This window comes from Larimichthys crocea, chromosome XIV, assembly GCF_000972845.2.
Source record: "Larimichthys crocea isolate SSNF chromosome XIV, L_crocea_2.0, whole genome shotgun sequence".
Taxonomy (NCBI): domain Eukaryota; kingdom Metazoa; phylum Chordata; class Actinopteri; family Sciaenidae; genus Larimichthys; species Larimichthys crocea.
In genome coordinates this window covers 10,902,555-10,917,145 of record NC_040024.1, presented here as the reverse complement: position 1 = coordinate 10,917,145, position 14,591 = coordinate 10,902,555, and the positions used below count along the sequence as shown (strand labels likewise).

Genomic DNA, 14,591 nt, shown 5'->3' with positions numbered 1-14,591 from the left:
AGAAAATGTGATTCATCACCTGGCACTTTCAGAAGTGGACAGGGGTCAACATGGGCACCATGACTGGTCTACGGCATTAACCTTTTCAGCAGGTTAAACTGCAGTAGCTCATCTGCTGGATTTGACCACACAGGGCCAGTTTTATTGTTCATGTGTACAAAAGGGTCACTATGCAGGACATTAACAACTCTCATTTATCTGCCATGTGCCAAAAAAATCACTTTAATAAAGATGAGAAGGAGGATTAAATTCTAAGATTCTTGCGAATGAAGGATGACTGGTTGGATGGATGGATGGATGAGAAATGAGTCGGAAGAACAGATGAGGTGACTGAATGGTAGGAAACAGCAATGGATGAGAGACATGGGTGGCACTTTCCAAAACTTTTAATGGGAATAACAGACCTAAGGGTGGGTGCACCCATTATGTGTGTGCGTGTGTGTGTTAGTGTCCAGTCTTGGCAGTGTTTATAGAAGTGTCTGCTCCAGTCAGACCGACAGAGGAATAACAGCAATAAGCCAACCACCATCACACGCACTCTATCAATCGTCACCAGTGGTGGTTTGTGTGTGTGTGTTGTGTGTGTGTGTGTGTGTGTGTGTGAATGAGTGGAGAGAATTGGATGGAGTGATGTGGAGAAAAAGCCAAGGAGGGGAAGGAGTGTGGGCAGAAGGGATGGAAAAGGATGGGGGGGGGCTGGAGAGATGAAAAAGACGTCAATGGTCAGAAGTCACTCAAATAAAATGAAATGAGGTGACGCTAAACGCTGATGAATTTGCTTTAACTTGAAGTTTCTCTTTCTCACCATCTCTCACTCAGTCTTCTGCCCAGTTACACAGAGGCTTACAACTGGAGGATGGATAGATAAATGGTTGGACGGATAGATAGGGAGGTGGGTAAAGAGATGACATGGATGTAAGATGGACATCTGGACAGAAAAAGTCAGGAAAGGTGGGTGATGATGAAGGTAGGAAGGGAAGGTTGGATGATAATTGGTCACAGTAGGGATGTCAAGCTATGAAGATCTTTATACCTTCGATCTTCTTCTTTTCGCCATTATCACCCTTTGTCTTTCTTCCATTTGGCGAATAACCATGCTCTAACTTTGGTCTACAGTTCCCATAATTTGCAGCTTCAGAAAAATGTAAGTAGCCAAGGAGTTTGTTAGTTGTGTGCTACGAATTTTGGCTTCTTACTGAATTACTTGATACTGAAGAAAAATTGTGTTGATTCTCGGCTTCTCAAGTTTAAGCAGAGTCAATTCTCAATGGATTTATGGATGGGTGGATGGATATTTGGGATGGACATCAGAGATAATGGTATCCTAGAGCCACAAATCACACTGAACCTAAAACATACACTAGCACCATGTCTGTGTTTTCAGTCTTGCGAGTAATGACTTGAGTAGGTGATTTTTTTAAAGGTTAAATTGCTTTGTATATTTCGTGAGAAGCTAAACTTCATATGCAGTATAAGGAGCACAATGACAGTAGAAGTGTCCTATAGTGTATCTAACAGGTACAGTAAATCGATACAGATTCAAGTTCCTTATGGACATGTTGGGTGTTCAAATGTGAAAAATTCAACTTTAAATTCAGTTAAATCACAAAAAATGAGCAGAGAAAAACCTCTGAACACATATAGAAAAAAGGGTTCAGTAAAGACGGACTGATGGAGGAAAACACTTACCCAACAATCTGATTGAAGTACCGCCGTATCCCTCCAGAGTTTCATGCTTGTAAAAAGAAAGTCCAACAGCAAAGGAAGGATTAAACAATCAGCTGCAACTGTGACTTAACTAAAGTTAAAGTTTCATTGTTTTAAACATGTCTATTGAATGAACTTTCCATTTATTAATATTCCTAATGATGATAACAGTAGTTGACATAAGTATTAGATTAAGGTGTGTGTGTGCAGGGAAGGGCAGCTGTAGTTAGTGTGTGGACATAAAAGTGCATACACGACGTACAGAGTGATGGTGCAGGGTCATACCATGTTGAGTGGGGCTGCAGCACAAGGCGAGCCTGTTTCCTCCTCTGCTTTCTGTAGTAGTTCTCAAACACATCACGCAAACCCTAAAAACACAAATTACAGGTGAAAAATGGGGCAACAGATTGATGGGATACAAGGATTTAAGGATTTAATTTAAATCCAGTGTTAGGTGACGAAACAAAGCTTCTTTCTGGCTTAACCTTCTAGACGGCAGGGAATTTGAGAATGTTGCTGCACTTTGCTGAGAAACATCATTCTCTTATACTCAATCAGCAAATGGCTTCATCTTCCTCTTTTAAATTTGATACCAATATGTGACATTTCAAGAAAACTCGGTCAGTCTTCCTGCCGACTCTTCATGAACTCCAATGGTCTCCCAGAAAACAGTCTTGCTGTTTATCTACAGCAGTTATGTGATGAAATTTTACGCAACCCTCATAGTTATAGCAAACAACAGTAATGTAGGAAGCATCATCAAATATATGTATAAAGGTCATTGCAACCCGGTCAGTCCTCCCTGACGACTCTTTGGAGAACTCTCCAGCCAGTCTCTTTACGGAAGGTGTTATGTGATGTGAGCTAAACACTTGAACTCACAATGTCTTTGTTTCTTTCCACTATGCACAGTGAGTCAGGATGTCCCTCACACACAATCTGACAGCTTCCACAAGATTAAACATAAGGAAGCGTTGTCAGAGGAGACATAATGGTTAAACCAGGTGGAAATCCATGAAAAAGAAATCAAAGATATCTTCGTAATGATGTATATTTCTGCTTCTGGTTATTGATGACAACTTAAACCATCTACAATACAAATCTCAAGACATTATTTTACGTTCCGCAATAGATCGCTCGCCCTTGGCAAGACTGCTTGAACAATCGAAAATCAAACGTTATTTAAAGTTAGGACTTCATATAGCTAGGGAAGGCATTTTATGATCTTGTAGGACTTTTAAGGCCAGCAATACCCATCAATGTGGGGGAAAAGGGCAAGCCAAAGCCAGATTAAATCTGTGCAGCAGAATATTGCTGCTGTTCAAGTTTCAATCATGGTGTCCCATTTTTAGCTGTCAAGATTGCCCACTTCATGTTTCTTTCAACTAACTGATGTGGTCCAAAATGGGGAAGCTGCTTCTTCATCGTTGACAGTAGCGAGGTACGCAGCCAAGTATTAAAGGTTGTTTGAGGCCGTTATTGATTTCAAGGGAGGACGACTTTAAATGAGGTACAAAACCAAGGCTTAAACCACTGAATGATGGGAAAGTTGAGATAAGGTCATGTGAGGACAGAGTGTGTCTTTGATGACTAGCGCTGGTTGCTGTTCAGTTTTTGGTTGGCGTCACTGGTCAGACTTCAAAACTAAAAACCTCCACCACCACACACACACGCACACAGAAAGACGAAATTGGCTTTCTAACTTGACCACCTCATATCTTTTCCTTCCATACACAGAAGCTCTCTCTATCTGCATGTGTGAAAGAAACTTGTGGTCTATCAAGGGCCCAGACCAGGACCCCAGTCCTTTGGTGAGCTCAGAGATAAGAGCCCAGGCCCGGGTAGATACACTGACAAGTGCCCTTTAGCTCCAGACCAGACACCACTGGCACACACATATATCTACAGTGCTGACCGCTGGGCTCTGGTGGTGACATTACATGCACATGTGTGTGGTGACCAATACCTGCTATCACTATGATAGGGGGTGGTACGATACGGGAATGAAGTAGAGACGCTTCGAGAATTCAAAAAGCATGTCTTTGTGTTTTACGGGATTGTGCCATTTAAGCAAGAAAAAGATTAAATCATAAGTACACACCATCAGGGCTTATAGCATGCATGTGTGGGGATGGTGGAGTGATAGGCGGCCATGTAGCGTCACCCTCAGAGCGTGTTGTGAAACTGGTTACCTACCAGTTCCCTGAACTGATAATTGTTCACTTTCTTTGACAGAGATGGTCAGAAAGTCAATAGTACGAATCATGTTTATTATTGAGGTCAAGTGGACGGTGGTGTTGAGTCTATATATTGAAATGTATTTCTAATATTATGGTCGTCTCAGAATTTGATTAGGGTGGCCAAACTTCAGTAAAAACTGATCATTATGTTTGAATTCATAGCCGAGTTTAAGATGTGTACGTGTACATAATGAAGTGGCGGTTGTTTAGGTGATGACCACTGCGATGAAATGTTGATAACCATTTGACATTGATGGGTGCAAGAAAATTCGAACCTCCTTCCAGGGCGTCATTATACATTAGTCTCACAGGCTTGTAGTAGGTCCAATGAGCTGATTTTGTGTGTTTAATTGGTGGATTCCCCTTTAATGAGCTCTTTCTCTGTACATAAATGTGAATCTATACAAGGGTTTTGAACGTCATGTTCTGGTTTGTACCGCATTTCCACATTGCTCTTGTTCTGCTTGTCTACAGCATTTATTGATCCATTTTTAACAGAAATTCTACGTTAAGTTGCTTCTGTCTGGGCATCCTACACTAAACGTCGTATTCGAATAAATGGTAGGACACCAATACAGTATAATAAAAAAATAAGACCTAGAGGGGAGTTTTGTTTGAGCATGTTCTTTAATTGAGTGTGGTGCAAAGCGCACACTATATGTTATCCACCGCGCTTCTTCTTATTATTAATCTTACGCCCTTTTTTGGTTCGCTACTCCTCCCAGAGTTTTTGTCGCACATACACAAAACGGTATCGAAGTGCGGCTCGGCCGGGACATGTGTGCTATGTCTTTTCTAAGGGTTTCGGCAAAGGTTTTGCCAAAAATCCAGAAAAACGAGCCAAAAAATGAATGGTGTGTATTGCGAGAACTCTCCAGACTAGAGTGCGTGATGTCATCGTTTGAGTGGAGAGGGGAGAGAAAAATAGTGAAAAAATAAACGGATTTCACTACCCCTGGCCTCAAAGCCCAGCTACAGACATGATTATCCCCTCAATGTAGGAAATTCGAGGTGATCGCAGTGATAACATGTTGAAGCTGTTCTCCTATATAGTTTTGGCTCCATACAGGCTGATTGATCGACTTACTCCCGCCAACGCCTCATAGACTCCAATGTTAAAAAAAGGAGCGAAATTTTCTGGAGAAAGGCAGAAGTAACGTTTCTCTCTCTTGCTCCTGAGGGCCACATTTCTTCATTTATCGACACAAACGAATATGTAAAACGATCAGGATAGGTCCATCGTGCTCAGGTTAAGCCGGTTATGATTGGAATTACGGTTTGGCCAAAAGTCCTTCCTTTTCGAGAGGAGTCTCAGCATTTTCTCTCAGTCTCTAACTGACATTCTAACAGGTGCAGATCAGCTGCTGCTGATTAGGTCCTGGTTGCTTGGCAACCTCAGCCTGCGGAAGGAGAAGAGGGGGGAGGGGCACCAGAAGCGAGCGCAGCCATTTTAGTGTTCTTGGCACTTAATTTGACTTGTCTGTTAAAATGGCAGACAGAGACAGCAGAGCAGCTAGCTCGTTAAACATGCTACTATGATAATTACCATTAGCCTAGGAAATTAAAAACATGCTATATTAACTGGTAATGCCAACATGGTGATGTATTTGCTAGTGCTCAGCGTTAACAATGCTCATGCTAACATGTACTGCTAACCTTATCTATGCTAACATGCTACTGCTAACATTGAACCAATGCTAACCATGTTAATGTTAACTGTTAGCCCATCAGCGTTAACATGCTAAGGTAACATGGCCAATGCTAATTGTGTAGCACGAGCGCTAAATGCTAATGTTACTGCTAATGCTAAACATGCTAATTTAAAAACGGTTTAGCCATCGCGCTAAAATGCTATGTTAAAATTGCGAATGCTAACATGGCTAATGTTACAATGCTAATGTTAAATGCTAATGTTAACTGCTAGCCCATCATGCGTTAACATATAATGTTAACATGTTTAATGTTTATCATGCTAATGTTAATGTTAGCGCATCACCTAAACTATGTTAAATGCTAATTTTAACATGCTAATGCGAACATAGTAATGATAACATGGTAAGCCAACATGTTAATGGTTAACATGCTAAAGCTAACATGGCCAATGCAACATCTAGTTCTAACTGTTAGCCCAACAGCGCTAACATGCTAATGGTAACCTTGCCAATGTTAACTGTTAGCACATCAGCGCTAACCAGCTAATGCTAACCAGCTAATGCTTCAACCATGCTAATGTTAAATGGTTAGCCCATCAGCCGCTAACATGCTAATGTTAACCTGTGAAATGTTAACATGCTAAGGTAACATGCTAATGCTAAAATGCTAATGTTAAAAATGTTAATGCTAACATTGCTAAGTTAACTGCTCAGTGCATCAAGCGCTAACATGCAATGTAAATTGCAATGGTAACTGCTAGCCCATCAGTGTTAACATGCTAATGTTAACATGCTAATGTTAACATGCCAATGTTAACTGTTAGCCCATCAGCGTTAACATGCTAATGTTAACATGTTAATGTTAATTGTTAGCGCATCACCGTTAAAATGCTAATGTTAACAGCTAATGTTAAACATAGTAATGTAACAATGGTTAATGCAACCATGTTCAAGGTTAACATGCAAAGCCCTCAACCATGGCCAATGCCGAACATGCTAATGTTAACATGCTAATGGTAACATGCCAAATGTTACTAGTTAGCACATCAGCCGCTCAACATGCACTTGCTAACATGCTCATGCTAACATGCTAATGTTAACTGTTAGGCCATCAGTGCTAAAACATGCTAATGGTCAACAATGCTTAATGCAACATGCTAAGGTAACATGCTAATGCATAAAATGCTAATGTTAACATGTAATGCTAAATTTTTGCCATGGTTAACTGCCTAGTGCATCCGCGTAAAATGCTAATGCTTAAACATGCAATGGTACGCATGCCTAATGTTAAACATCTAATGTAACATGCCAATGTACTGTTAGCACATCAGGCTAATGCGTAATGCTAACATGCTAATGCTAACATGGTAAGTTAACTGTTAGCCCCATCAGCGCTACCATGCAATGTTAACATGCTAATTCTAACATGCTAATGGTAACCATGCTAAGCAAAATGCTAATGTTACATGTAATGCTAACATGCTAATGTTCACTGCTAGTGCATCAGCGCTAACATGCTAATGCTAAAATGCCATGGAACTGCTAATGTTTAACATGCTAATGTTAACATGCCAATGGCTAACTGTTAGCACATCAGCGTAACATGCTAATGCTAACAGCTATGCTAACATGCTAATGTTAACTGGCTATGTTAACTGTAGCCCATCAGCGCTAACAATGCGAATGTTAAAATTCAATGTTAACCTGCTAATGCAACATGCTAAGCTAATGCTAGTCCATCATTGTAACATGCTAATGCTAACATGATTAACTGCTAGCTAAAACTGCTAAGTTAATGCTGCAACGTAAGCGCTAGCTGCTCCTGTGTTCAAATAAAACAGTTAAAAAATGAACTGTTTTGAGGTGTCTTTTTGAATACAGGCCCCGCCAAAAGCCACTCGTCACTCTCAAAATTTCTTTCTAAGTACTGGAATTTGCTGCGCAGTGTCAGTAATATGCATGGGACGACTCGGGGCCAGAGTCACGCACACTCAAAAGTTTCTTTAGAAATTTTTTCTAGTTCTTAATCTGGACCCTCAAGGGTGTACATGGTCTGCGAGGCTTAAATAGGTGGTATGTGTCGAAGTAACATCCACATGAATGGCAGGACCCAAGGTTTCCCAGCAGAACATTGCCAAAAGCATCATACTGCCCATAGTGTATCCTGGTGCCATGCGTTCCCCAGGTAAGTGTTGTACATGTACATCTAACGTGATGTAAAGAAAATGTGATTCATCACCTGGCACTTTCAGAAGTGGACAGGGGTCAACATGGGCACCATGACTGGTCTACGGCATTAACCTTTTCAGCAGGTTAAACTGCAGTAGCTCATCTGCTGGATTTGACCACACAGGGCCAGTTTTATTGTTCATGTGTACAAAAGGGTCACTATGCAGGACATTAACAACTCTCATTTATCTGCCATGTGCCAAAAAACATCACTTTAATAAAGATGAGAAAGGAGGATTAAATTCTAAGATTCTTGCGAATGAAAGGATGACTGGTTGGATGGATGGATGGATGAGAAATGAGTCGGAAGAACAGATGAAGGGATGACTGAATGGTAGAGAAACAGCAATGGATGAGAGACATGGGATGGCACTTTCCAAAACTTTTAATGGGAATAACAGACCTAAGGGTGGGTGCACCCATTATGTGTGTGAGTGTGTGTGTTAGTGTCCAGTCTTGGCAGTGTTTATAGAAGTGTCTGCTCCAGTCAGACAGACAGAAGGAATAACAGCAATAAGCCAACCACCATCACACGCACTCTATCAATCGTCACCAGTGTGTGTGTTTGTGTGTGTGTGTGTGTGTGAATGGATTGGAGAGAATTGGATGGAGTGATAGATGAGAAGAAAAGCAAAAGGAGGGGAAGGAGTGTGGGCAGAGAGGGATGAAAAAGGATGGGGGGGGGACTGGAGAGATGAAAAAGACGTCAAATGGTCAGAAGTCACTCAAATAAAATGAAATGAGGTGACGCTAAACGCTGAATGTTTGCTTTAACTTGAAGTTTCTCTTTCTCACCATCTCTCACTTAGTCTTTTGCCAAGTTACACAGAAGGCTTACAACTGGAGGATGGATAGATAAATGGTTGGATGGATAGATAGGGAGGTGGGTAAAGAGATGACACGGATGTAAGGATGGACATCTGGACAGAAAAAGTCAGGGAAAGGTGGATGGATGATGAAGGATGAAGGTAGAAAGGGAAGGTTGGATGATAAATGGGTCACAGTAGGGATGTCAAAGCTATGAAGATCTTTATACCTTCAGATCTTCTTCTTTTCCCCATTATCACCCTTTGTCTTTCTTCCATTTGGAGAATAACCATGCTCTAAGTTTGGGTCTACAGTTCCCATAATTTTCAGCTTCATAAAATGTAAGTAGCCAAGGAGTTTGTTAGTTGTGTGCTACGAATTTTGGCTTCTTACTGAATTACTTTGATACTGAAGAAAAATTGTGTTGATTCTCGGCTTCTCAAGTTTAAAGCAGAGTCAATTCTCAATGGATTTATGGATGGGTGGATGGATATTTGGGATGGACATCAGAGATAATGGTATCCTAGAGCAGCACAAATCACACTGAACCTAAAAACATTAGCACCATGTCTGTGTGTTCAGATCTTGCGAGTTATGACTTGGAGTAGGGCGATTTTTTTTAAAAGGTAATTGCTTTGTATATTTCGTGAGAAGCTAAACTTTCATATGCAGTATAAGGAGCACAAATGACAGTAGAAGTGTACCTATAGTGTATCTAACAGGTACACTAAATCGATACAGATTCAAGTTACCTTTATGGACATGTTGGGTGTTCAAATGTGAAAAATTCAACTTTCAATTCAGTTGAAATCACAAAAAATGAGCAGAGAAAAACCTCTGAACACAGTATAGAAAAAGAGGTTCAGTAAAGACGGACTGATGGAGGAAAACACTTACCCAACAATCTGATTGAAGTACCGCCGGTATCCCTCCAGAGTTTCATGCTTGTAAAAGAAAGTCCAACAGCAAAGGAAGGATTAAAACAATCAGCTGCAACTGTGACTTAACTAAAGTTAAAGTTTCATTGTTTTAAACATGTCTATTGAATGAAACTTTCCATTTATTTAATATTCCTAATGATGATAACAGTAGTTGACATAAGTTATAGATTAAGGTGTGTGTGTGCAGGGGAAGGGCAAGTGTAGTTAGTGTGTGGACATAAAAGTGCATACACGAACGTACAGAGTGATGGTGCAGGGTCATACCATGTTAGAGTGGGGCTGCAGCACAAGGCGAGCCTGTTTCCTCCTCTGCTTTCTGTAGTAGTTCTCAAACACATCACGCAAACCCTAAAAACACAAATTACAGGTGAAAAATGGGGCAACAGATTGATGGGATACAAGGGATTTAAGGAATTTAATTTAAATCCAGTGTTAGGTGACGAAACAAAGCTTCTTTCTGGCTTAACCTTCTAGACGGCAGAGGAATTTGAGAATGTTGCTGCACTTTGCTGAGAACCATCATTCTCTTATACTCAATCAGCAAATGGCTCCATATTCCCCTTTTTAAATTTGATACCAAATATGTGACATTTCAAGAAAACTCGGCCAGTCTACCCTGCCGACTCTTCAATGAACTCCAATGGTCTCCCAGAAAACAGTCTTGCTGTTTATCTACAGCAGTTATGTGATGAAATTTTACGCAACCCTCATAGTTATAGCAAACAACAGTAATGTGGCAGTAGGTCGTGTTTTTGAAGAAGCATCATCAAATATATGTATAAAAGTCGTTGCAACCCGGTCAGTCCTCCTTGACGACTCTTTGGAGAACTCTCCAGCAGTCTCTTTACGGAAGGTAATTATGTGATGTGAGCTAAACACTTGAACTCACAATGTCTTTGTTTCTTTCCACTATGCACAGTGAGTCAGGATGTCCCTCACAACACAATCTGACAGCTTCCACAAGATTAAAACATAAGGAAGCGTTGTCAGAGGAGACATATAATGGTTAAACCAGGTGGAAATCCATGAAAAAGAAATCAAAGATATCGAGGTAATGATGTTTCTGCTTCTGGTTATTGATGACAACTTAAACCATCTACAATACAAATCTCAAGACATTATTTTACGTTCCGCAATAACTGAAATAATTTACCATCTTTCGCCCTTTTGACTGCTTGAACAAATAGAAACTCAAACGTTATTTAAAAGTTACGACTTCATATAGGTAGGGAAGGCATTTTATGATCTTGTAGGACTTTTAAGAAGGACCAGCAAATACCCATCAATGGAGGGGGGGAAAAGGGCAAGCCAAAGCCAGATTAAATCTGTGCAGCAGAATATTGCTGCTGTTCAAGTTTCAATCATGGTGTCCCATTTTTAGCTGTCAAGATTGCCCACTTCATGTTCTTTCAACTAACTGATGTGGTCCAAAATGGGGAAGCTGCTCTTCGTCGTTGACAGTAACGAGGTATGCAGCCAAGTATTAAAAGGTTGTTTGAGGCCGTTATTGATTTCAAGGGAGGACGACTTTAAATGAGGTACAAAACCAAAGGCTTAAACCACTGAATGATGGGAAAGTTGAGATAAGGTCATGTGAGAGACAGAGTGTGTCTTTGATGACTAGCGCTGGTTGCTGTTCAGTTTTTGGTTGGCGTCACTGGTCAGACTTCAAAACTAAAAACCTCCACACACACACGCACACAGAAAGACAGAATTGGCTTTCTAAACTTGACCACCTCATATCTTTTCCTTCCATTACACAGAAGCTCTCTCTTATCTGCATGTGTGTGAAAGAAACTTGTGGTCTATCAAGGGCCCAGACCAGGACCCACAGTCCTTTGGTGAGCTCAGAGATAAGAGCCCAGGACCGGGTAGATAACATGACAAGTGCCCTTTACCTCCAGACCAGACCACCACTGGCACATACATATATCTACAGTGGTGACCGCTGGGCTCTGGTGGTGACATTACATGCACATGTGTGTGGTGACCAATACCTGCTATCACTATGATAGGGGGTGGTACGATACGGGAATGAAGTAGGGACGCTTTCGAGAATTCAAAAAGCATGTCTTTGTGTTTTACGGGATTGTGCCATTTAAGCAAGAAAATTATTAAATCATAAGTACACACCATCAGGGCTTATAGGCATGCATGTCTGGGGATGGTGGAGTGATGGGCAGCCATGTAGCGTCACCCTCAGAGCCGCGCTTGATGAACTGGTTACCTGCAAAGTCCTTATGGACTGAGATAATTGGTAACTTTCTTTGACAGAGATGGTCAGAAAGTCAACAGTTATGAATCATGTTTATTATTGAGGTCAAAGTGGACGGTGGTGTTGAGTCTCTTATATTGAAATGTGTTTCTAATATTATGGTCGTCTCATGAATTTGATTAGGGTGGCCAAAGTATTCGAAACACCTCAATATAAGTTTAATACCACTGAAAACTACAACTTCAGTAAAAACTGATCATTGTGTTTGAATTCATAGCCGAGTTTAAGATGTGTACGTGTACATAATGAAGTGGCCGGTTAGTTTAGGTGATGACCACTGCGATGAAATGTTGATAACCATTTGAACATTGATGGGTGCAAGAAAATTCGAACGTCCTTCCAGGGCGTCATTATACATTAGTCTCACAGGCTTTGTAGTAGGTCTAATAAAGCTGAATTTTGTGTGTTAAATTGGTGGATTCCCCTTTTAATGAGCTCTTTCTCTGTACATAAATGTGCATCTATACAAGGGTTTTGAATGTCATGTTCTGAGGTTGTACCACATTTCCACATTGCTCTTGTTCTGCTTGTTTACAGCATTTATTGATCCATCTTTAACAGAAAATTCTACGTTAAGTTGCTTCTGTCTGGGCATCCTACACTAAAACGATCGTTATTCGAATAAATGATGAGGACACCAATACAGTATAATAAAAAAAATAAAGACCTAGAGGGGAGTTTTGTTTGAAGCATGTTCTTTAATTCTTTAATCTGACCCTCAGTTGAACAATGTCCATTGAAAAGACTTTACAAAGTTACAAACAAAACAATAAAAGTGGACGGTAAAAATATAAATCTCACTGGTCGAGATCAAGATAGTGTTTTGGAACCACGTTCGGTTTGATGTTGTGAGACGACAGAACTGTGTTCTTTAATTCTTTAATTCCCAGTTTGACCCTCAGCTGAACAATGTGTTTTCAACAAACGAGCGGCATCGAATGGCCATGAACCCTTCATTACACAGTGCTCGCTCTCCCTGAGAGAGAGCACAGAGGTGAAACACAGGGCTCAAGTATGTGTGCGAGTGTGTGTGTGTGTGTGTCAGCCGTAATGCCACATAAGCAGTGGAGGTGAAGAGATATACAGAGAGGGAAATACAGAAACAAAGTAAGAAAAACGCGGAGCACAAAGAGAACATGAGAAAGAAAGAAAAGGGTCAAGAAATAAAGACACAAAGGAGCAGAAAAACAAGATAAAACCGATTCAATATGGTCAAAACTTCCAAGGCGTTGGCAACTCACACAACTACAGGGCTAGTGGGTAACAACCAGGTTGCCACTTGATCGTTACCTCTTGACCCATAACAATTCCTCTTTTGCAGAGAAGTTCATATCCAACAGAAAGAGGTTAAATAAAAGTGCATGTTGCAACATGGATTTATAAGCTATGATCAGCTTTCATGACTTTGGAGTCATTGCCCCACTTTGTCGAAACAGTGATGTCAAACGCTTAAAAATATCTAAATGTCCAAGTCTCAAATCTGTCCTGTCACCTCCAGCTGTCCTGTTCTGGTGCAGCCTGATCTCGTCTCAGCATGTTCTTCAGGGCCCGTGTTTACATCGATCACAACTCTGTCCACATTTCTCAACGTGCGGTACGTGTGTGCGAGTGAGCAACAAAGGAGTATTGTTCGAGCTCCCGACACGGCTCGACTACGGCTGGAAAATCGTGGACTTTAAACATGGAAAAGAGAAGGAGAGGTGGAGGCGGAGTGAGGGAAGGGAGGAGGTGGAGGAGGAGGAGGAGAAAATGTGGAGAAAGTGGTGGAGCTTGATTGCAAATGGGATTCCACATCCAGGTTTACTAGAAAAATAAATGAAACCGTTACATGCGCGCCTGTGTGCGCACAAGTCATTCTCATTTAACAATCAAACCACGCGTGTGTGTGTGTGTGTGTGTGTGTTCATTATTTTCCAGTCGATCCCCGACCCAGTACAGCAAACTGTGCTGGACATTTTCTTTTCTAATGGTAAATCCACGTCTCTGCCCAATGGCCTGTCATTCAAACTGTTGCGACACGCCGTTAATGGATAAAACAGTTTCAGCCGCACGTGTGTGTGTGTGTGTGTGTGTGTGTGTGTGTGTGTGTGTGTGTGTGCGTGGATTTTGTGTCCTTTTGCCAAAAAACAAAAACAAAACAAAACCTGACTTGTTTGAACGTTTTAATCCAAAAATACTTGTGCATTGTGTGTGTGTGGCTGACCTCAGAGGTGACGAGGTCAAACCTTTCATCACCTTCCCGAGACAGAACACACACTCCTTTTCCCGATCTCCTTCGTCCTCCTCCTCCTCACCCTATAGTTACCCCTCTCTCTCTCTCTCTCCCTCTGTGTTGTGTTTTCACCCTCGTCTTCCTGTTTTTGCCCCTTTAACCTCCCCGTGACTTCCCTCCTTTCCTCCCTCCCTCCTCCTCTTCGCTCCTTATCGCCCTGTAGCTGATTCACTCTCTCCTCTGTCCTTCCTGTAAACGCTGCCGTTGCACCTCTGCTGACCTTTACCCTCCCCTCCCCTCCCCTCCCTCCCTCTTATCACTACCACTTGTTCCTCATTTGAGTTGGACCTCCTGCACTTTCGCCTCTTTATTACTCCACCACCACTTCCATTCTCGGCCTAATCCCTATTCTCTTCATCCTTCCATCCATTTCTTTATATTATTCACAGAGACCCAACAATTACCACCATGACCAAGCACCTGGCGACAGTGGCAAGGAAAAACTCTTATTCCATCCCTCCGTCTATC

The 14,591-nt window shown here is 41.4% G+C and overlaps 1 protein-coding gene across 1 annotated transcript in view; it reads right to left on the bottom strand.

Annotated features, from left to right (window-relative positions):
• Positions 1–14,591, bottom strand: part of exoc6b (exocyst complex component 6B) — a 110,746-nt gene that overhangs the window by 59,875 nt on the left and 36,280 nt on the right. Inside the window, exons 9-10 of the mRNA XM_027287710.1 lie at positions 9,841–9,924; positions 9,533–9,579 (exon numbers count right to left, since the gene is read on the bottom strand). Coding sequence (XP_027143511.1) covers positions 9,533–9,579; positions 9,841–9,924 — 131 coding nt within the window. The remainder of the gene's footprint in view (positions 1–9,532; positions 9,580–9,840; positions 9,925–14,591) is intronic.